This window comes from Teleopsis dalmanni, chromosome 1 (assembly GCF_002237135.1).
Source record: "Teleopsis dalmanni isolate 2A chromosome 1, ASM223713v2, whole genome shotgun sequence".
Lineage (NCBI taxonomy): Eukaryota > Metazoa > Arthropoda > Insecta > Diptera > Diopsidae > Teleopsis > Teleopsis dalmanni.
The window spans coordinates 234505413-234531170 of NC_051846.1; the positions used below are offsets into that span (position 1 = coordinate 234505413).

The following is a 25758-nucleotide window of genomic DNA, read 5'->3' on the forward strand; positions in this document are numbered from 1 at the left end:
TATGTATATCGCACACAGGGTTGCCAACTTAGGGGTTTTCCCCCCAAATTTAGGGGGGAAAATTTGTTTTGGGGGTATTTTTGGGGGCACCAAATGTTTAGGGGTTTTTTAGGGGGTTTAAAAATATTGTAATTTTTTCAATTCAAAAAACTATGTTAGTAATAACACACATTAAATATTTTTTATTATATATAAATAAGGTATATATAAACGCCGATAGTGTGTAAATACAGTACGAAAACAAAAAGAACAAGCTGCATGGCAACACTAATTGCCAGCGAGCAATGTTTTTTTTGGAATTTTTTTGATAGCCGGGATCGTTCATTTTTAAAGTGATTTTAGTAAAATTTAAAACCATGTCGAAAGCAAGAAGTAAAAAATATTACCAAAAATATACCAAAGCGTGGGAATCAGATGTATTATTGAAAGGTTGATAATAAATTTTTATTTTAATTTCCGATATCTTAAACTATAGAAAACTATATAGGTACAAAAATATTGTTTACTACCATAGCACAAAAACATCTATAGAATATGATATTTGGGTCGTAATAATACTAGAGCGTTTCAAATTTTTTATTTTACTACACATATTCTCTAATGAAATATAATTTACAGAATGGATTTCACCAGATATAACGAACAATAGTATGGCAATATGTAAATATTGTCGAATAAATCTAAAAGCGGACAGAAAAGATTTAGTTGCTCATGCTAGTACAGAAAAACATAACAAATCTGTTGAGGCACATAAAAGCGCAAAGTCATGTTATACTCTTCCAACTCTATTTAAAACAATAGATTCAGAAACAATCAAAATTGCAGAATTAAAAATAACGGCTTTTATTGCAGAACATGCTTCTATACACACTGTTAATCATTTGACGGAAATTCTACCTAAGTTAGATAAAACATCGGAGACTTTATCTAAATTGAAACTGCACACAAAACAAAGTGTACTATGATAATAAAAAATGTGCTCAGTCCTTGTATGTTACAAGATTTAGCGCAAGAAATTGGCGATTCTGCTTACTCTATTATTATCGATGAGAGTACCGATATCTCTACTTTAAAAATTCTTTGTACAATGATACGTTTCTCCATGCCGAAAAAGAAAATAGTTACTACTTTCTATCGAATAATTAAATTAACTGAATTTGATGCTCAGAGTATATGTGATGCCATAAAAGCTCAATTACAAAGTGACAATCTAAATTTTCAAAATCTAATTGGAATAGGTGTGGATGGTGCCAATGTGATGATCGGCAAAAACAAATCTGTTGCCACTATTTTGAAAAAAGATTTGCCCGATCTTATCGTCGTTAAGTGTATATCTCACTCTTTGCACTTATGTGCAGAAAAGGCTACCGAAACGCTGCCTAGGCAATTAGAATTTTTAGTTCGTGAAGTTCACAACTGGTTTTCTTACAGTTCTAAACGCGTAGAAGAGTACAAAAAGTTATATGAAATAATCAATAATAACAGTAATCCTAAGAAAGTGGGAGCGCTAAGTGGAACTCGCTGGTTGGCTCGTTTCCAAGCTATAACTACAATATTAGACCAATGGATCGAATTAGAACTGCTCTTTTCTATTGTTAGAAAGCAAGATAAATGTTATATGGCTGATCAATTGCATGACATCATGAAAAACATACAATTCAAAATATATTTTGTTTTCTTAAAGAATGAACTAAAAACTATTACTCAGTTGAATCTACTGTTTCAAAATAATCAAGTAGAGCCAGTTAAATTATTTGAAGATTTATTTTTACTTCACAAAAATGTACTTCAAAAAATTGTAGTTCCAGCTCAATTACAAAATATAGAAGACAATGAAATTACCAACTTTGATTTTCATCCTTACTTGATGGATACTTCATCAATATATTTAGGTTATGACTTTGAATCTGCGGCCCAGAATATTAATGCAAGTGACTTAACTGAGATAAGACAGCGATGTAAAAATGTTTTAGTTGTTTTAGCTGAGCTAATTCAAAATCGATTACCGGAAAATTTATCAATTTTAAAAATGATGTCAAATCTTGACCCAAAAGTTGCAACATCTCAGGTTAAACCTGGTTTACAAGAATTTTTTAAAATTTATCGTACTGATGTGTTTGGAGTAAAGCAGGATGTCGAAAATGAATGGCATCAACTACAAAACAAAAAATGGACACATTTATCAAACACTGAAGAATTTTATGCTGAAGTCAGTGAGGATAAGGATGCAGCTGGGAATAGCAGATTTAAAAATGTAGCCAAATTCGCAACAGCATTACTTTCGTTACCTTTTTCAAATGCAAGCGTGGAGCGCGCATTTTCCATTTACTCAATAATTAAAAACAAATTGAGAAACAAATTATCACCTGAAATGTTACAGGCTTTAATGATGGTAAGATATACTCTACAGAGACAAGGTTCGTGTATAAATTTTAATCCAACACCAGCGATGCTAAACAAATTTGATTACAAAATGTACGATTTTAAAAATAATTTGGAAATTCATGATGATTGTAGTGTAATGGAGGAAATATTAGAAAGTATAAATTTAATATGATTTAATTTGTTATCAGTTGTTAAAAGAATAACTACTTAAGTAATTGCTAATTACTTACTTTATTATTAATTACTATTTAATTACTTGTTTTGAAATAATTTCGTTAACAAATGTTTTTTATCTCTTTTTTCAAATTTATTCAAATTATATTTATTTTAAATATATACAAAATATATATGCTACAGAAAACAGTTCTTACATTTTTTTCATATTTTGTACAAAATGTTAGTTTAGGGGGATTTAGGGGTTTTTCGAATGGCTTTTAGGGGGATAAAATTTTCAAATGTTGGCCACACTGATCGCACAACACTTTTGAAACATTTAAAATTAAATTTTATCATGAACGTCACCTTAAAATATTCAAAATATTTAATGAAATCAGATTTAATGTAAAATCGTCTTAACTTGTTGAAATGGAAAATTTTTATAAAAGACATATAAGGGACCTTAAAAAAATTAAGTATTAGTGAAAATATCTTGGGAAAATAATAAATTACAATGCAATGTGTTCCATGCTAAATATTTATTTAGTGCAAATCAAAATCAAATACAGTATTCGCTTGCTCTTTTTAATGTTCGGAAATTCTGATTTTGAAGATAATTTTGAAGATAATTGGAGCTAAATTTAGTTTCTAAATAAAATTCTAAAATCTTAAATTTATTTTCAGTTCTTAGAATAGTTTTTATATTATAAATTAATTTTTTGCCAAGTGGCATATATGCATAGAGGCACAGACCGTGTTATTTAAGAAACCGAATACGTTACATATTCATAGCTCAGTATAATCTGTATGAATGCGTGTGAATATGATATCTAGAAATTAAGTAGAAATTAAATATCTAGATATTAAAATTTAATATTTAGATATTAAAAACTTAATTAATCTATTATCAAATTACTTAAGAATTGCGAGCATCTGCTGTAGTTCAGTTGTTGAATTTATCATTTTAGATTCAATCTATATTCCTGATCTATATTCCTATATCTATATTCCTTCAAAATCAGTCTTATTTTATGAGCAGCTGACATTAGAAGTGAAAAAATGGTCGATGACAAAGAAATAATTATAGACGCTCAGGGATTTTTCGTTAATAACAAGTTTATAGTTAAAGAATTGAGCATTTCTAAAAATGATAACTCGGAAATTAAGACGTTTTTAATACGATCACCTTACGAATATTGTAGCATATCATTAAAAGATAGGATTGCAGTCAATTGGTTATATAATCATCATCATGGTTTAAGGTGGTCAGACGGTGAAATTAAATTTATGGACGTTAAAAAATATCTATTAAAAGAATTACATTATAATGAAAACTCAACTATCTATGTCAAAGGATTTGAAAAAATAAGATGGTTAAAAAAAATGATTGGTGAAAATATTCCTATGACAAACTTGGATGATCTTAACTGTCCAAAATTAGATATACTATATATAACAAATATGTCTTCTAATAAAGAAGTGAAATATTGTCAAAATCATAAAATTAAAGAAGATTTAACAAATTTATGTAAATGTTCCAGAAAAACTGTAATATTACTAAGAAATTTCATAAATTTAAATATTGATAAATAAAAACGAAAAAATTATATGTATATGTATACATCAAAAATTAAAATAAAAACACGCAAATTTTTTAAAACAAAAGTTTCTTTTTATTTTTTTTATTTTTATATTTTATAGACTACAATATATATTAAAATTAAATAAAAAACATACAAAACTTTTTTTATTTTTTTTAATTTATTTAATACAATATGTATATTAAAATTAAAATAAAAAATAATAAAATAAAAATAAAAAAATTAAAATAAAAAAAACATAAAAATTTTTTTTTTTTTTTTTTTATTTACTTAAAACAGTTTATTTAATAAATAATTTTATCAACGTTATGCGTTGATAAAATCAAATATAGGATGAATATATCCTATGTCGTATTCATCTGCATATGTCCGAAAGACCTCCACAATTTTGCCAACACGTTTTAAGTACTTTAATTTTCCAGGATGTGCTATGACCTCATCTATAGCACTTGAATAGGCTCTCACCAAGTCAGGCGCATCCCAACATCCCGTTGCGAATTTGTCACCTGTCTTCCTCAGTATATTTATTAGATAGTCCTTGTCGACTACTTCATTTCTGCACTTTGAACAAATGGATTTGTTTCCGGATTCCATTGTAGTTGCTCTTTTGATTTTTTATTGAATTGTTAAACTTTTTGCTGTCCTTTATATACCCATTTTCAATTTCATATTACATTATCAACATCCGCTCTAAATATCGCCATTGTGATTTCTTGTTTTTTTTTTTTTATAAAATTATCAACATCCGCTCTCATATGCAACTGTATAATTACCATACATTATCAACATCCGCTCTAAATATCGCCATTGTGGTTTCTTGTTTTTTTTTCCTCAGTTCAATTAAAAGAACTCAAAATATTTGAAACTAAATTTTACTTTTCTATTTCAATAAATCCATAGCCTACTGGGTCGTCACAGTCTAATTCAAACGTATAACCACCCTGTACATCTTTTGCACAATAATGAGCTACTAAGAAATTGGTTCTTCCTAGATATAAAAATATTGGATCAGGATCTTTGCCCTTTAAAGCCGCTTTAATTTGTTGAATTGCTTTGCGGAAATAGAAAAACGTGCTTACAATTGATAACGTCACGCAGAACATACACAGATGGTTGACAGCGTCCCATTGACTCGCTAACGGCTTTCGCAACGACGAAACGAAATCAGTCTCCGACGATTTCTGCTTGAAGTCCGAAAGCATCTGCCCCGGAACACAAGGAGGATTTCCAAACATCTCTGAAGGACTAGCATTAATAAATATTAAAATATTGGTTCTTCCTAGATGTAAAAATATTGGAGTAGAATCTTTGCTCTTTAAAGCCGCTTCAATTTGTTGAATTGCCTTGCAGAAATAGAAACTCTTTTATTCTGTCGGTCAGTGCAGAATTCGTTTTATTTTCTTTACACTTTAAGATGTTTTCAACTTTAATACTTGCCGTGTCTGTGGTTCCATAGCAAAACCTCTGTAATACTTTCTACTGCACTTTATTACCTTAACAGGCCATGCTGCATAGCCCTGGAGTCTTGCAAAGAGAAAGTCTCCCATGTTGAACTGCCTCAACTGTTTTTTCTTTTTAGGCATATTTTTCTCAAACACACACAATATCAATTTCAAAGTTATATTTTATATTTATCTTATTTTAGGTAGGACCTATATTCTTCCAATTTATTTTCTCGCTACACAACACTACAACTACACAAAATATGTGCATCAGAATTGTGTTTTCTAGATTTAATTATTCAAATTGGATATTTCAAAGGGTTCCTTACTATAATCGGTTCATATTTATAATTTATATACCGGTAGTCTATTGAAGCTAACTGTTATATTAAATGTATTTGGAATAGCAAAATTTATTCATTATTATTAAATGAAATGATTTTATGTAAGAAACGTCTTTTACTAATGATACAATATATATGTTTAATATGATAATTAATGATAATTACAAATAATAAAATTTGGAAAAATAATTTTACATTTCGACTGTTTGTATAAAAACTGGTACTCTTTAATGAGTATTATTCAGTGTTATCCATGAATTTTTGAGATGAGGTGTTAGGGGAACGAGATTTTTAAATATCAAACATTTCTTCTCAACCATTTTAAAGTCGATTTGACAGAACTAGAAATTTCTGAATTTGTTAACAGACTAATAGCATATTCACACTGCCTCATTTAGGCGCTTTTGCTCATTATAATCACTAATGAGGTTATATATGATTTACGATACAAAAATCTATCCTATAAATGAGCTGGTTGCCTATAAATTAGCTAATTTAAGGCGAAAAATGTCGAATGCAACCCTTTAAAATAAATATACCAGGGTTTGTGTTTAAATCGAAGAAATTAATATAAAAACACATTAATCATAAATAAATTGTTGATAAAATGTTATTATTATTAAATTGTTATAATAATTTTTTCCTTTCCATTGATATAAGTGTACATACTCCAAATCTCTACAAAATAGTTCCATAAGAAATTATATCACATTATAAAAGCAAGAAATATATATAAGATTGAATATTATTATGATTTATATTATATTATGAACTATTGAAACTAAGATGGGAATACCTAATGTTCCTTCTTAAACTTTAATTTTAAATATATTATTATAAAATAATTTTGAACTCAAGTTCGTACGTTTTCCCATTGCATGTTTTGATTTCGTGTTTGCAGTAGTCGATCATTCCACTGATGAACTCGAGACCCTTTTCGTGAGTCAAGTTTCTTAAGTTCCTTCCATTTAGCGACTTCTCATACTTCAACTTTAGTTCGCAGTTCTGTTTCTTTAATCGCTTGTTTAGCTTTTCTACAAGTATTGTCGACTCTGTAACAACTTCGTAACAACTGAATGAAAAATATATCCCAATTCCGTGAGTATTGCGGTATTCTCAAGTTTAAAGTTTAGTATTTCTTGTTCCTTTTCATTTGTAAATATGAGTTGTTTTATTCACCGCAACATAGCTGGAGGTCGATGGGCCTGTAAATTTTTAATGCTTTCTCGAGCAGATGAGAAGTTAATTAATTTTGCGTTGGTCCATTCTAGATGCTTTTTAGTACTCTCCAAAAGTTGTGTACTATCTTCTAATTCATCCTTTTGAAAATATAGCTTAAGTTTCAAGTTCTTGACCGGATCTTGTAAGATGTCAATTTTTTTATTACTCTCAGCTAGACTGAGTGTAAATTGCGCATGAGATTTCTCCTATTTTTCTAACTTCCTGATGAAGTCGCGGTTTTCATTTTGGAGTAAACGATTTCCTACTGTATATTTGTTTTCAATTGATTCTTTTGTCTTATTAATTTTACATTTAAAAACGGTGCGTAGATTAATATTTTCAGCAAAGAACGTGTATCATTTATTATATTGTTGTTTAATAACTAACTGGCGACATAGATATCTGGTTACGCCAGCGAAGATTCACTGGGAGTGACAGTTTCTAGACGTTGTTCAATTCATTGAATGAATCCATTCATTATTATAAAAAAAATATTTTATTTTTTACTAGTTTTATGACACTTCTCAGATCTGCAATGTGGAAAGTTACTTCTAAGTAACTTACGTATGAGTGTGCTATTGAGTTGGTGATTCGTCACTTTCACTCCATTTTAACTGTGGACAATCTTGTGTCTCACTAAAGACACGTAAATTCGTGGGATTTACGTATGTGATAATCGAACTGAAGTCTTTATATCTACCACTGATTACAGTGATCTCTTGATTTTAGGCTATTAACTGTTGTGTTGTTATAGTTATCTATTGTGTCTAACAGTTTCAGTACACGATCCTTAATATACTTCTCAACTGATTCGGTTCTCCGGTCTCTGTGGATGTCCGCTGATGTTATGTGGATTAGTGCTATAATTTGCCCTCTTTGGAACTTTGAAACTGTTGCGTAATGAAATTTGTCGCTTGATAGAACGCCATACAGCCGTAGAGTATGACTGGTTTTATGACTTGCTTTTATATGTTCACTTTGTTCTTAATATTGAGTTTTTTTACTGATGATGAGTCTATCATTTGATCCGCTTGAGCCCGTTTGGTTTTGATGTGTGCCGTGGAGGTGTATTTAAAATTTTTTGTGTTATATTTTTTTTATTAACATTTATATATATGTATATTGGTTGCAGTCTTATTCTTTTTTGAGTTCGCTTAGGAGGAAAAGAAAGAGGGTGAAATCTATTATTAGTGAAGATATTGTTACTTTCTTTTTGTTTATGAATATCGTCATCAGATTCCTCCATGATTGGATAAAGTGTTGTGTCAATATCAGTGTTGTAGATTATTTGTACATTGATTTCATTAGCGTCATCATTATGATCATCATTACTATTATTTGCTCCCTCTGTATACGATCTGTTCAACTGTTGTTCAAAATTTCGTTGACAAAGTTTCTCCCTCCAAATATTAGTTTTTACAATATGCTTTGCTTCGTCTTCAGAATCATCTTCAGAGATGGTGAAATAATGAAAGTCGTCCTTAATCGTATATTGCTCCATTGTTTTTTGATTGAATGTTTTTATTTCTTCAAACCACTGAATTTATAGTTGGAACTGAGAAGAAAAAAGATTTGTTATCACTTGCTAAAAATAATATACATTAGTAATAGCTACTTACATTTGCAGAAAACTTCAATTACACTACATGTACATATTATATTTTTTTAAATAAAAATGTAGTGTATTAAAGAAACCTTTGTATCAAAAAAAGTAAAAATAATTGCGATAATGTTTCAAGCCAACAAAATTAACCAAAATTAATGGAGACGCAGACGGCACATTCGGCAAGTTTAAAACCAATATTTCCGTGACATATTCTCAGTTATATTTGTTTGCTTTTTTGGTTTTATTAAATCTGAGGCAATGATGTCATTGCGGAGAGCCAGCAAATTGCTTATGTGCTTAGTGGAAAAGAATTCACTCTTGTTGGACCATTTTATAAAATTATTAACGCTCTGAAGAAGATCCAACATCACTACTGGATTCATATGAAGATCCGTCATTAAACACAACCTTATTCCATCATTCAATATGTTCTATACAGACAATCAATAATTTAAAAGTATTATGAAGATTGTGCATGGTCAAGTGAAAATGCTATATCTGGGCCAGACACCTGCAGCTGTTGCTTTCTAAAACAAAGACAGGAAGAAGAAGCAAGGAAACTCATGCCATTTTATTATAACATTTACTACAATATAACAAAATGTAAAAATTATACATTTAAATAAAACTTTTATATATACTATTGTTTTTCCTCAACAATAAAAAATATTAAAAAATCAAATATTTATTTTATTAATTTATTCTTATTTTATATACATTTATATATTTATAAAAAATTATTAATATTTGCAACTAATATAATTAAAAATTGGATGAATATAACCAATGTTATATTCATGACCATAAGTTGGAAAAACTAGAACTATTTTCGCGATTCTTTTGAGTAGCCGTTCGTTTTCAGGATGCGCTTTGAACTCCTCCACTGCTTCCCAATATGCCCGAAGCAGCTTCGGCGCTTCCCAACATCTCTCTCCAAATTGATCTCCAGTTTTCTGCATTATATTGTAGATGTAGTCCCTATCTACAATCTCGTTACTGCATTTGGAGCAAATGACATCAGTTTTTGATTCCATTTTTGAGTCGTTCCTTGTGTGTGTTGAATTGAATTTATAAAGATGTTTTCCATTTCGCTGGCATTTATATACCTTACAAAAAGTCAACATTTATCAACACTTTTTCATTTTTTTAATTCTATAAGAATTTAAAAAACTCTTGACCCATTCTTATCTCACATTCTACGCACAATTTTTTATAGTAAACAACAACATAAACTCCTGACCTACACTTTTCTTCTTTTGTAGAATAATATGGTCCTATTATATTATTATTATTATTTAACCCAAATACCTTTACATTTATTTCAAGATTATTAATTTCGAAGTTTTTTATATTAATTTTTATATTTAAAATTAATTTTGATATTATTTTGTAGCTCTATGATATCTGAACTGATATCATTAATATGATATGACATACATCTTTCTTTATTTTTAATATTGAACGGATATAGAGCAGATGTTACTGACCATTTAAAGTAATATTGATTGATCCTCGTCTTCAATAACTATTTTAATATTGTTTGTGGTGAACGTATATATACGCGATCCACTTAAAGGTTTGTATTGATCATCGTCAACTTCTAGATGAGATATTGTTTTAGTGTCCATCCACTAAACAACAAATGTTCAACTCGCTTATTTTCTATAATTTCGCATCTTAAATACTTAATCTTATATACTAAACAGTTTAGGAAGTATTATTCTTAACTAGTTTGAATTTTTCTCAAGGTTATACAATACCTCTTTGTATATCCTTACCTTGTCCGTCGCTACTTATTTGATTATCTATAAATTCCTATTCTTTAGTTTGCATTTTATTTTTAACAGATCCTTTTGTTTAAAAAAAAACGTGATGTTTTATTTTAATGTCTGAAAAAAACCCGTGGTAAAGAAATATTTTAATGTCCGAAAAAACTCTTGTTGAAGAATGAATTGTATATCCTCCAGCATTTAAGTCCTCAATAGTGAAATTAGTTAATTCATTATATTTTGACGATAGAAAACCACATTTTCATCCAACTGCAGTAAAATATTCATCCCAAATTCTGTCCGATTTTTTTAAAATTGGTTTTTTCAGTTATTAGATCCAGAAACAGTGAAGGTCCACTTAATTTCATATGTATTTCATATGTATTTCATATGTATTGATTTTTTATTTTTTTTTTTCTATTTTCTTGTATTTACAATAAATTTTTAATGCGCTCGTGACCAATTTCCATCAATATTTCATCAATTGTAAATATAACCGGAAACGCATGTCTGAGATTCTGTCGCTTTTCTAACAGAATTTCCAATTCATTATCCATGCGCTTTGATGAAATATGTGAATATTTATGTTTTATCACTTCTTGTAATAATTTAAAAAGTGATAGATAATAGAGAACAAAGTTGAATCTGGTACAAGGCATTAATCTTTGCACAGATCTATCATAGTTATAGTGAGTAAGTACACAGAAGTTTTAGTACCGTACCTAAGCTTCTACCGCATATAATACGACCAATTATGTTGAGAGCGTGTCTGACATCTATAAAGCTTTTGAACAATATCTGACCGTGCTGTACGCCGAAAGTGTTCAATATTTCCGCATATTTCATTGCATTTAAGAACATGTAATTTCTTCTTCGCAAATTTATGCAATATATAGCGATCAATAGAGTACCGCATTATGGAATTTGTGCATCGCATTGTAATTTTGAGTAATAATTAATGTGGCTGAGGTGCCTTCTAGTTATTTAATGGCAGCTTGGCTGTCCTAGAAAATTGAATAACTATCATCGGAGGTACGATTGCCAAGAACACATTTTACAGCATAATGGATAGCCATTACTTCTGCCCAGAAGACACTACAGTAGTTTGGTAGTGGCGAGAAACTAAGACCTAATCTTTCCAAGAAAATTCCATAGCCGACTCGTTCGTCATATTGGGACAAATCACTCTTCCAAGGATCCAGCGTTCCCTACTAGTTATAAGAACTTTGAACCTATGATTTAGGTCAAAATATCAAAATATTTTATTTTTTTACAGAAAATGATTTTGAAAGTTTTAGTTCGGAGACAACACTCTCCTGCAGAATAGCTGAACATATTAATATCACTAGTAATGCTATTAAATAACATAATATGTAAATAAGTTAAAATGTAAATAGGTTAATATGTAAATATGTAAATAAGTTAATATTTTAATAAGTTAATATGTAAAAATATTAATATGTAAATATGTTATAATATTGTTTTATGTAAATATTAATATTTTAATTTTATAAAACTTAAACATAAAATATAATTCATCCAAAAAAAATGTTTGGTATTTTATTTAAAAATCAATAGAAAAGGTAAATAAACATACAGCGCTGATATGTTGCATTAAAAATTTGAAGAGGTAAGCGAACGATTCAGCCGCAGCGCTGAAAGTCCCGCTGGGTAACATCACATTCTCTTCGCTTCCTCTCGTTTTCAAGTTCATGTTCATGTTACGTTCATGAAAGTGTAAATTGGGACAAAGAAATGTTTAGTTCATGTTTTATATTATTCAGTGCAAGTGGTTCGCAGGTGGTGACTTATAATAATGAGTAAACAATTAAAATTGAATAAAAAACTTGCGGTTTTAGAAATAATAAAGGAGAAGAAGGTAAGGACAAAAGAATAATATAAATTTGAACATTTTGTATTCGTTTTATTTGGCCTTGTTTTGGTTGATATCTATATTTGTACAGTTGTGTACAAATAATTAAATTTACAAAACAAAAAGGTGGTATTAGCGGTTTTCAAGAACAAAAGGGTTGCACCGTTAAGTTTGTTTAATAAAAAATTGTCAGTTAAGTGCTATACATATTTGTATCGTTACAAAATATTTAAATTTAAAAATATATATTTAGTTTTGATTTTCATTATAAATGGTATTGATTTTTGCTTATTTCTTTTATAAGGATATATTATTTGCTTCATTTAAAGGGAACATGTGCTCTCGATAAGACAAAATTGATGCTTGGACGAAAATATTGCATAAGGCACAATCCCTCGGGTTAGCTGGAACTAACCGCAATTGGAAATATGCTCGCGATGCATTGTTTGGCATTTGGAAGTCTCGCACAATAGTAAATTATTAATTTATTTATGAAATAAATATTTTAATAGTTAATTCGTAGGCTAAGCGCGATAACATGAAAATAACTGGTGCGGTTAAGGGTCGAGAAATGCTACTTGACCCTTCCGACTGTCAAATCTTGGATATTATTGGTCAAGATAGTCCGTCAATAGTCGGAATAGCAGCAACAGAAAGAGATGGTGTACAGATAGACGAAGAATTGCCGATGTTGGAGCAGCAACAACCTCCTAACCAAAGCAGTTTAAAAAAACGCAAGAAAGCGCCATCGGCACTGTACGAGGAAGCAAAGATGGCATATTTAAATTTAGAAATAAAATATAAAAAATTAAATACACTAATTTAAAAAAAAACCATTTTATTTAATAAAAGTGAACATATAAGAAATTTGTGGAATTAAATCGAACGTGAGTAAACCGTTAGGACAACTTTCACATCAAGGCGTAAACTTAGAGTGGTGTAACAAGCAAGAAAAATCATTCAATGACCTGAAATCAATATTAACGAAAAATCAATATTAACAAAAGTGATATTTGGAATGAAAAATAAAGTGGGTGTGATCGCGGAGTTGGAAACTTCTGAAATGGGAAAAGATGTCTTAAAAAATGGTAGAAAACTGCGTGGCACTCAGATTTATATTGGAAAGGACTTAAGCTTTACTAGACAGGAAAATAAATCAGCTTTATTACAGCTGAATAGAGATCTTGAAGCCATCAAAAAGACTCGCAAAATTTATGTTAAAAAGTGAAGCTGATTTTATGGAGGAATTAAAACGTTTGTATGTTGAGACTGAAGTTAATGAAGTGATCGAGAGAAACACGCTATATAAGAAAATAAAACAGCCAAAAAACTGTTAGCAGAGAAGGAAATAGTCGTGTCAAATTGGAGTACACTGGCCTACATTTCGCTTATAAAAATCAAATATGTCAAACAAAAAAATAAATACTGTGAAACTCAAAAAAATGCAAATGCAGACAGGTCAGACACTAAATCAGCATATAAATTTAAAATATTATCGCATAATGTAGCTGGTTTAACTAATAAGTATAAGTATATAGAATTTATGAATTATGTTAAAAAATTCGACATATTTGTTTTATTTGAAACATTTTTAGTAAGTTAGACAGATTATATTGAAAATACATTTAGGGAATACAATCTTCATTGGGAGACTGCAATAAGAACAGCAAATAGAGGTCGAGCCAGTGGAGGAAAACTGTATGGTGTACGAAAGCAATTGCAATTTTGCGGTACTGTGGTACAAGCCCATTATGAACTCAACAGTAATCGAGATAACCACTAATAATCAAGAATTATGTTTAATCCCAGTTTATCTAAATTGCAATAACTGGCAAAATGATTTCAATAACTTAAGTGATATATTAGTGGAAGCTCAGAACGAAAATGTGATAATAACAGGTGACTTCAATGCACGAATAGGCGAAGAACAATGTCTGGAATTCAGCCCGAGTATGCAGTGGTCTGAAGTATTGGACCACAGAGTAGCAAAGGATACAAATGTAGGTAGAAATTCCTTCAGTTATGCCCTGCCGTATGTAACAAACGAAGCTTTAGATGCTCCAATAACGATTGAAGAAATCTATGCAGTGCTCCAGAATTTAAAAAATAACAAGGCCGCAGGTGAAAACAGAATTTCAACTGAGTCTTTAAAATATGCCACGCCACAGTTTATAGAGCGTATGGCTAAATCGTACAATTATATATTTGAAAATGCAGTCCACTATTATTTTTGGTATAATAATTTAATTTAATATTTATATTGTATTGAGTTTATAAGTAATAATATTTTTTTAATATTTATAAAAACTAGTTATTAGATTAATCTAAACTTCCGGCAAACGGCTAAAATGCCATAGCTGTAAGCTTTATATAATATAATTGTTATTAATTTTTATGTAATACAACAAATTTAAAATAAAGTAAAATATAAAGCTAATAAATACTAAAATACTAATACTACTATTAATTTGTTGTTTTGTTCAAATTTGATGATTAGAAGTCTAAATTTATTATTAGTTGCATTTTTATTATTGTCAGTGCAAGTTATATTTGTTGGTGTAAAACATACCAAAAATTACAACTCGCACATATCAGATAAAATAGTAAAGAATACAACTCTGTGCATTTATAAGTAATTATGTAATTTGGTTTCCTTTTCATATATCTCTCTAATAAAGTACACCAAACGGAACAGACGTGTGTTTCTCCCTGCGGATAATCTAACAATATGAGTCATTATGGGCAAAGGAAATAAAATAGAATCATTAGGCATTAAAATTTTGGTAATTAAGTACTTCAAAGAAGGCAAATCCTATCGAGAAATAGGAAACTTTTTGTTCCATTTTCAAATGTCCAAAATATTAGAAAATACAAACAAAATGATTCAGTAGAAAATATGCCTAGAAGCGGACGTCCAAAAACACTTTCTCATCGAGATGTTAGTTATATACTGAAGTAGTGCATAAAAATTCAAAAGTTTGTGCCCCAAAACTGGCAAATGACATCGCTAATACTTCGAGCAAACATGTTCATTCAAAAACCGTCCAAAGGGCTTTAAGAGAGTATTGGTACAAAAGCAGAGTTCCACGAAAGAAGCCACTAATAAGTGAAAGAAATAAGCGGCTTAGATTGGCATTTGCCAATCTAAAAAGTTAGTGCCCCAAAACTGGCAAATGACATCGCTAATACTTTGAGCAAACATATTCATTTAAAAACTGTTCAAAGAGCTTGAAGAGAGCATGGGTACACGTGGAATTTTGGAAAACTGTGCTTTTCACTGATGAATGCAAATTCAATTTGTTAGAAAGTGATGGTCGTGCAAGAGTCTGGCGCAAACCTAACACCGCCATACAAACTAATAATGAAGCACGGTGGTGGTGCTGTGATGGTGTAGGGAGCCATTGGAGCAGCGTGTGTTGGGAATTTAGCTTTCATTAATGGTATAATGGACCAACATCAATACAAGAGTACATAGCAACAACATTTACAGCCTGCCTTCTGTGCACAAATTAGGTCTTGGACATAATTGGATTTGCCAACAGGACAATGATCCTAAACATACCGATTCTCTAGTGAATCGGTTAGGACATTAACATGGTTTCAAAAAACTGTGTTTGTGGAAGAGAGGTCCACTCAGACAGAAATCTTTCTGAAACAACTCCTATAAAAAGAAAGTTGAAAGAAGAATCATTAGTATTGGAAAAAACATTAAAGATATTGCAGAAGACATTTGAGGAAAAACCATGTTTCCTTAAATTAAAAGATGAAGAAATTAGAGAATGTTAGAGAAGGAAAAAAGAAGTTATTTAAATCTCACACAGAACATAAAACCATACATAATATGGCACAGGAATCAGGGCAAAGTTTTGATAGAACAGCTTTGCAGTATGTGTAAAAAGTTGCCAATCGTCATCCAAATGGATACAGGCATGATGTACACTTAAAGACTAAGGTTTTTGACGTGAACGCAGTTTACGTGATTTCGAATCAAGTTAGCCAAAATCTTCCGGCTTAACTCACAGCAGTTTTATAGCCTTGGTGAAACTTCAGAGTATAAACTTAATCGCCATTTTTCCATTGTCATTTTGATCAGAGTATTATTATTAATAAAAGTAGACGTGAAAATTGCCCAACAGCCGGTACTGCGGCCGGCCGAAATTTTTTGAAAAATTTCACAAAATAAAAAACAGACGATCAAATTATGAAATTAAAAACCAAATATCACAGAAAAAAGAGAAAAACATATTAGAAAGGAAAAATTTAAAAAAAACCTCAAAACAAAATTAAATTAAAAAAATAAATTGAAATATGTGTAAATATTTGATAAGAATGCTGAGGACTGGAGATGGAATGACCTCATGTATATACTATGTACATATTGATATGTACTCAATGGAACAGTACTGAGATTATCACTGCTTTTGAGAAGAATTCAAACTGAATGAAATATCAACTTAATTGCCATTGAAGATAGTATTTGGGCCGTAGAAAATATGTGTAATATTTACATACATACTTGGAACGATTGCTGTTTTCATATTAAAAATTAAAATCCTGGTTTCTTCCCATCAAATAAACACATCAACGATTTGGGTCCACATCAAAAATTTAAGTCCTGTTATGTTGGCAATAAATAAATTCATCAACGATTGGGATTGATATGTTAAAGATGAAAGCTAAGAAAATATCTTCTGCACTTTTCAATTGCAATTAAGCATCACTTAATATAAATATATGATCGGAATATGATCGGAATGATTACTGATTACTGACTACTGACTACTGATTACTCAATTCGTAACTTGAATCTTTTAATGTTGACAGCGAGAAAGAGTTCAAATAATTTCTTTGCCTTTTTTAAAATATATTATCTGAACTTTGATGAGAATTAATCAGCAGCAGATTCTGAATGAGGAAGTAGCATAATGCAGAATGCAGAATCCAGAATGATAGCAAAGCAAGTCACAACCTTTTGTCGCTGTTTGAATCGAATCGAGAGCAGATGATGAACCGAATTCGTTCATATATGAAGGAGCAATCATCGATGGAAGGATCGGCCAGATAAGCAGCTAAACCGAGTTATTAAATATATTTTGTATTTTGTATTAGAAATTAAAACTTTTATTTTTAATTTTACTTAATTCTATATTAGATTGTTCAAAGCAAAATCCTGAAGTAGTTTTTTATTACTGTATATTGTAAATGACACCTGCCCTTGTATAAAGTAAATATTGCATGTGATGCAAAGGATCATTAAATAAATAAATGAGTGTTTGAGTATGGATTATGTATATCGCACACAGGGTTGCCAACTTAGGGATTTTCCCCCCAAATTTAGGGGGGAAAATTTGTTTTGGGGGTATTTTTGGGGGCACCAAATGTTTAGGGGTTTTTTTAGGGGGTTTAAAAATATTGTAATTTTTTCAATTCAAAAAACTATGTTAGTAATAACACACATTAAATATTTTTTATTATATATAAATAAGGTATATATAAACGCCGATAGTGTGTAAATACAGTACGAAAACAAAAAGAACAAGCTGCATGGCAACACTAATTGCCAGCGAGCAATGTTTTTTTTGGAATTTTTTTGATAGCCGGGATCGTTCATTTTTAAAGTGATTTTAGTAAAATTTAAAACCATGTCGAAAGCAAGAAGTAAAAAATATTACCAAAAATATACCAAAGCGTGGGAATCAGATGTATTATTGAAAGGTTGATAATAAATTTTTATTTTAATTTCCGATATCTTAAACTATAGAAAACTATATAGGTACAAAAATATTGTTTACTACCATAGCACAAAAACATCTATAGAATATGATATTTGGGTCGTAATAATACTAGAGCGTTTCAAATTTTTTATTTTACTACACATATTCTCTAATGAAATATAATTTACAGAATGGATTTCACCAGATATAACGAACAATAGTATGGCAATATGTAAATATTGTCGAATAAATCTAAAAGCGCACAGAAAAGATTTAGTTGCTCATGCTAGTACAGAAAAACATAACAAATCTGTTGAGGCACATAAAAGCGCAAAGTCATGTTATAGTCTTCCAACTCTATTTAAAACAATAGATTCAGAAACAATCAAAATTGCAGAATTAAAAATAACGGCTTTTATTGCAGAACATGCTTCTATACACACTGTTAATCATTTGACGGAAATTCTACCTAAGTTAGATAAAACATCGGAGACTTTATCTAAATTGAAACTGCACACAAAACAAAGTGTACTATGATAATAAAAAATGTGCTCAGTCCTTGTATGTTACAAGATTTAGCGCAAGAAATTGGCGATTCTGCTTACTCTATTATTATCGATGAGAGTACCGATATCTCTACTTTAAAAATTCTTTGTACAATGATACGTTTCTCCATGCCGAAAAAGAAAATAGTTACTACTTTCTATCGAATAATTAAATTAACTGAATTTGATGCTCAGAGTATATGTGATGCCATAAAAGCTCAATTACAAAGTGACAATCTAAATTTTCAAAATCTAATTGGAATAGGTGTGGATGGTGCCAATGTGATGATCGGCAAAAACAAATCTGTTGCCACTATTTTGAAAAAAGATTTGCCCGATCTTATCGTCGTTAAGTGTATATCTCACTCTTTGCACTTATGTGCAGAAAAGGCTACCGAAACGCTGCCTAGGCAATTAGAATTTTTAGTTCGTGAAGTTCACAACTGGTTTTCTTACAGTTCTAAACGCGTAGAAGAGTACAAAAAGTTATATGAAATAATCAATAATAACAGTAATCCTAAGAAAGTGGGAGCGCTAAGTGGAACTCGCTGGTTGGCTCGTTTCCAAGCTATAACTACAATATTAGACCAATGGATCGAATTAGAACTGCTCTTTTCTATTGTTAGAAAGCAAGATAAATGTTATATGGCTGATCAATTGCATGACATCATGAAAAACATACAATTCAAAATATATTTTGTTTTCTTAAAGAATGAACTAAAAACTATTACTCAGTTGAATCTACTGTTTCAAAATAATCAAGTAGAGCCAGTTAAATTATTTGAAGATTTATTTTTACTTCACAAAAATGTACTTCAAAAAATTGTAGTTCCAGCTCAATTACAAAATATAGAAGACAATGAAATTACCAACTTTGATTTTCATCCTTACTTGATGGATACTTCATCAATATATTTAGGTTATGACTTTGAATCTGCGGCCCAGAATATTAATGCAAGTGACTTAACTGAGATAAGACAGCGATGTAAAAATGTTTTAGTTGTTTTAGCTGAGCTAATTCAAAATCGATTACCGGAAAATTTATCAATTTTAAAAATGATGTCAAATCTTGACCCAAAAGTTGCAACATCTCAGGTTAAACCTGGTTTACAAGAATTTTTTAAAATTTATCGTACTGATGTGTTTGGAGTAAAGCAGGATGTCGAAAATGAATGGCATCAACTACAAAACAAAAAATGGACACATTTATCAAACACTGAAGAATTTTATGCTGAAGTCAGTGAGGATAAGGATGCAGCTGGGAATAGCAGATTTAAAAATGTAGCCAAATTCGCAACAGCATTACTTTCGTTACCTTTTTCAAATGCAAGCGTGGAGCGCGCATTTTCCATTTACTCAATAATTAAAAACAAATTGAGAAACAAATTATCACCTGAAATGTTACAGGCTTTAATGATGGTAAGATATACTCTACAGAGACAAGGTTCGTGTATAAATTTTAATCCAACACCAGCGATGCTAAACAAATTTGATTACAAAATGTACGATTTTAAAAATAATTTGGAAATTCATGATGATTGTAGTGAAATGGAGGAAATATTAGAAAGTATAAATTTAATATGATTTAATTTGTTATCAGTTGTTAAAAGAATAACTACTTAAGTAATTGCTAATTACTTACTTTATTATTAATTACTATTTAATTACTTGTTTTGAAATAATTTCGTTAACAAATGTTTTTTATCTCTTTTTTCAAATTTATTCAAATTATATTTATTTTAAATATATACAAAATATATATGCTACAGAAAACAGTTCTTACATTTTTTTCATATTTTGTACAAAATGTTAGTTTAGGGGGATTTAGGGGTTTTTCGAATGGCTTTTAGGGGGATAAAATTTTCAAATGTTGGCCACACTGATCGCACAACACTTTTGAAACATTTAAAATTAAATTTTATCATGAACGTCACCTTAAAATATTCAAAATATTTAATGAAATCAGATTTAATGTAAAATCGTCTTAACTTGTTGAAATGGAAAATTTTTATAAAAGACATATAAGGGACCTTAAAAAAATTAAGTATTAGTGAAAATATCTTGGGAAAATAATAAATTACAATGCAATGTGTTCCATGCTAAATATTTATTTAGTGCAAATCAAAATCAAATACAGTATTCGCTTGCTCTTTTTAATGTTCGGAAATTCTGATTTTGAAGATAATTTTGAAGATAATTGGAGCTAAATTTAGTTTCTAAATAAAATTCTAAAATCTTAAATTTATTTTCAGTTCTTAGAATAGTTTTTATATTATAAATTAATTTTTTGCCAAGTGGCATATATGCATAGAGGCACAGACCGTGTTATTTAAGAAACCGAATACGTTACATATTCATAGCTCAGTATAATCTGTATGAATGCGTGTGAATATGATATCTAGAAATTAAGTAGAAATTAAATATCTAGATATTAAAATTTAATATTTAGATATTAAAAACTTAATTAATCTATTATCAAATTACTTAAGAATTGCGAGCATCTGCTGTAGTTCAGTTGTTGAATTTATCATTTTAGATTCAATCTATATTCCTGATCTATATTCCTATATCTATATTCCTTCAAAATCAGTCTTATTTTATGAGCAGCTGACATTAGAAGTGAAAAAATGGTCGATGACAAAGAAATAATTATAGACGCTCAGGGATTTTTCGTTAATAACAAGTTTATAGTTAAAGAATTGAGCATTTCTAAAAATGATAACTCGGAAATTAAGACGTTTTTAATACGATCACCTTACGAATATTGTAGCATATCATTAAAAGATAGGATTGCAGTCAATTGGTTATATAATCATCATCATGGTTTAAGGTGGTCAGACGGTGAAATTAAATTTATGGACGTTAAAAAATATCTATTAAAAGAATTACATTATAATGAAAACTCAACTATCTATGTCAAAGGATTTGAAAAAATAAGATGGTTAAAAAAAATGATTGGTGAAAATATTCCTATGACAAACTTGGATGATCTTAACTGTCCAAAATTAGATATACTATATATAACAAATATGTCTTCTAATAAAGAAGTGAAATATTGTCAAAATCATAAAATTAAAGAAGATTTAACAAATTTATGTAAATGTTCCAGAAAAACTGTAATATTACTAAGAAATTTCATAAATTTAAATATTGATAAATAAAAACGAAAAAATTATATGTATATGTATACATCAAAAATTAAAATAAAAACACGCAAATTTTTTAAAACAAAAGTTTCTTTTTATTTTTTTTATTTTTATATTTTATAGACTACAATATATATTAAAATTAAATAAAAAACATACAAAACTTTTTTTATTTTTTTTAATTTATTTAATACAATATGTATATTAAAATTAAAATAAAAAATAATAAAATAAAAATAAAAAAATTAAAATAAAAAAAACATAAAAATTTTTTTTTTTTTTTTTTTATTTACTTAAAACAGTTTATTTAATAAATAATTTTATCAACGTTATGCGTTGATAAAATCAAATATAGGATGAATATATCCTATGTCGTATTCATCTGCATATGTCCGAAAGACCTCCACAATTTTGCCAACACGTTTTAAGTACTTTAATTTTCCAGGATGTGCTATGACCTCATCTATAGCACTTGAATAGGCTCTCACCAAGTCAGGCGCATCCCAACATCCCGTTGCGAATTTGTCACCTGTCTTCCTCAGTATATTTATTAGATAGTCCTTGTCGACTACTTCATTTCTGCACTTTGAACAAATGGATTTGTTTCCGGATTCCATTGTAGTTGCTCTTTTGATTTTTTATTGAATTGTTAAACTTTTTGCTGTCCTTTATATACCCATTTTCAATTTCATATTACATTATCAACATCCGCTCTAAATATCGCCATTGTGATTTCTTGTTTTTTTTTTTTTATAAAATTATCAACATCCGCTCTCATATGCAACTGTATAATTACCATACATTATCAACATCCGCTCTAAATATCGCCATTGTGGTTTCTTGTTTTTTTTTCCTCAGTTCAATTAAAAGAACTCAAAATATTTGAAACTAAATTTTACTTTTCTATTTCAATAAATCCATAGCCTACTGGGTCGTCACAGTCTAATTCAAACGTATAACCACCCTGTACATCTTTTGCACAATAATGAGCTACTAAGAAATTGGTTCTTCCTAGATATAAAAATATTGGATCAGGATCTTTGCCCTTTAAAGCCGCTTTAATTTGTTGAATTGCTTTGCGGAAATAGAAAAACGTGCTTACAATTGATAACGTCACGCAGAACATACACAGATGGTTGACAGCGTCCCATTGACTCGCTAACGGCTTTCGCAACGACGAAACGAAATCAGTCTCCGACGATTTCTGCTTGAAGTCCGAAAGCATCTGCCCCGGAACACAAGGAGGATTTCCAAACATCTCTGAAGGACTAGCATTAATAAATATTAAAATATTGGTTCTTCCTAGATGTAAAAATATTGGAGTAGAATCTTTGCTCTTTAAAGCCGCTTCAATTTGTTGAATTGCCTTGCAGAAATAGAAACTCTTTTATTCTGTCGGTCAGTGCAGAATTCGTTTTATTTTCTTTACACTTTAAGATGTTTTCAACTTTAATACTTGCCGTGTCTGTGGTTCCATAGCAAAACCTCTGTAATACTTTCTACTGCACTTTATTACCTTAACAGGCCATGCTGCATAGCCCTGGAGTCTTGCAAAGAGAAAGTCTCCCATGTTGAACTGCCTCAACTGTTTTTTCTTTTTAGGCATATTTTTCTCAAACACACACAATATCAATTTCAAAGTTATATTTTATATTTATCTTATTTTAGGTAGGACCTATATTCTTCCAATTTATTTTCTCGCTACACAACACTACAACTACACAAAATATGTGCATCAGAATTGTGTTTTCTAGATTTAATTATTCAAATTGGATATTTCAAAGGGTTCCTTACTATAATCGGTTCATATTTATAATTTATATACCGGTAGTCTATTGAAGCTAACTGTTATATTAAATGTAATTGGAATAGCAAAATTTATTCATTATTATTAAATGAAATGATTTTATGTAAGAAACGTCTTTTACTAATGATACAATATATATGTTTAATATGATAATTAATGATAATTACAAATAATAAAATTTGGAAAAATAATTTTACATTTCGACTGTTTGTATAAAAACTGGTACTCTTTAATGAGTATTATTCAGTGTTATCCATGAATTTTTGAGATGAGGTGTTAGGGGAACGAGATTTTTAAATATCAAACATTCCTTATCAACCATTTTAAAGTCGATTTGACAGAACTAGAAATTTCTGAATTTGTTAACAGACTAATAGCATATTCACACTGCCTCATTTAGGCGCTTTTGCTCATTATAATCACTAATGAGGTTATATATGATTTACGATACAAAAATCTATCCTATAAATGAGCTGGTTGCCTATAAATTAGCTAATTTAAGGCGAAAAATGTCGAATGCAACCCTTTAAAATAAATATACCAGGGTTTGTGTTTAAATCGAAGAAATTAATATAAAAACACATTAATCATAAATAAATTGTTGATAAAATGTTATTATTATTAAATTGTTATAATAATTTTTTCCTTTCCATTGATATAAGTGTACATACTCCAAATCTCTACAAAATAGTTCCATAAGAAATTATATCACATTATAAAAGCAAGAAATATATATAAGATTGAATATTATTATGATTTATATTATATTATGAACTATTGAAACTAAGATGGGAATACCTAATGTTCCTTCTTAAACTTTAATTTTAAATATATTATTATAAAATAATTTTGAACTCAAGTTCGTACGTTTTCCCATTGCATGTTTTGATTTCGTGTTTGCAGTAGTCGATCATTCCACTGATGAACTCGAGACCCTTTTCGTGAGTCAAGTTTCTTAAGTTCCTTCCATTTAGCGACTTCTCATACTTCAACTTTAGTTCGCAGTTCTGTTTCTTTAATCGCTTGTTTAGCTTTTCTACAAGTATTGTCGACTCTGTAACAACTTCGTAACAACTGAATGAAAAATATATCCCAATTCCGTGAGTATTGCGGTATTCTCAAGTTTAAAGTTTAGTATTTCTTGTTCCTTTTCATTTGTAAATATGAGTTGTTTTATTCACCGCAACATAGCTGGAGGTCGATGGGCCTGTAAATTTTTAATGCTTTCTCGAGCAGATGAGAAGTTAATTAATTTTGCGTTGGTCCATTCTAGATGCTTTTTAGTACTCTCCAAAAGTTGTGTACTATCTTCTAATTCATCCTTTTGAAAATATAGCTTAAGTTTCAAGTTCTTGACCGGATCTTGTAAGATGTCAATTTTTTTATTACTCTCAGCTAGACTGAGTGTAAATTGCGCATGAGATTTCTCCTATTTTTCTAACTTCCTGATGAAGTCGCGGTTTTCATTTTGGAGTAAACGATTTCCTACTGTATATTTGTTTTCAATTGATTCTTTTGTCTTATTAATTTTACATTTAAAAACGGTGCGTAGATTAATATTTTCAGCAAAGAACGTGTATCATTTATTATATTGTTGTTTAATAACTAACTGGCGACATAGATATCTGGTTACGCCAGCGAAGATTCACTGGGAGTGACAGTTTCTAGACGTTGTTCAATTCATTGAATGAATCCATTCATTATTATAAAAAAAATATTTTATTTTTTACTAGTTTTATGACACTTCTCAGATCTGCAATGTGGAAAGTTACTTCTAAGTAACTTACGTATGAGTGTGCTATTGAGTTGGTGATTCGTCACTTTCACTCCATTTTAACTGTGGACAATCTTGTGTCTCACTAAAGACACGTAAATTCGTGGGATTTACGTATGTGATAATCGAACTGAAGTCTTTATATCTACCACTGATTACAGTGATCTCTTGATTTTAGGCTATTAACTGTTGTGTTGTTATAGTTATCTATTGTGTCTAACAGTTTCAGTACACGATCCTTAATATACTTCTCAACTGATTCGGTTCTCCGGTCTCTGTGGATGTCCGCTGATGTTATGTGGATTAGTGCTATAATTTGCCCTCTTTGGAACTTTGAAACTGTTGCGTAATGAAATTTGTCGCTTGATAGAACGC

General features: G+C 29.7%; 3 protein-coding genes and 1 pseudogene across 3 annotated transcripts; 2 read left to right on the plus strand and 2 right to left on the minus strand.

The window, feature by feature from the left end:
* LOC119672722 overlaps positions 1 to 25758 on the minus strand; it is a 510988-nt pseudogene that overhangs the window by 363037 nt on the left and 122193 nt on the right.
* Positions 962 to 2557, plus strand: LOC119667724 (E3 SUMO-protein ligase KIAA1586-like). Its single transcript, XM_038077031.1, has one exon. It carries the CDS (start codon positions 962 to 964, stop codon positions 2555 to 2557), a length of 1596 nt encoding a protein of 531 aa, XP_037932959.1.
* On the minus strand, positions 7725 to 9339 carry LOC119667725. Its single transcript, XM_038077032.1, has 3 exons — positions 8769 to 9339; positions 8280 to 8704; positions 7725 to 7785 (listed from the first exon to the last, which is right to left on the minus strand). Exons 2-3 carry the CDS (start codon positions 8648 to 8650, stop codon positions 7725 to 7727), a joined length of 432 nt encoding a protein of 143 aa, XP_037932960.1. The 5' UTR covers positions 8651 to 8704; positions 8769 to 9339.
* On the plus strand, positions 19699 to 20180 carry LOC119672716 (the record flags this gene model as incomplete). Its single annotated transcript, XM_038083832.1, is given in 1 exon segment — positions 19699 to 20180. A coding segment is annotated over 1 exon segment (468 nt), but the record flags the coding sequence as incomplete, so codon positions are not given.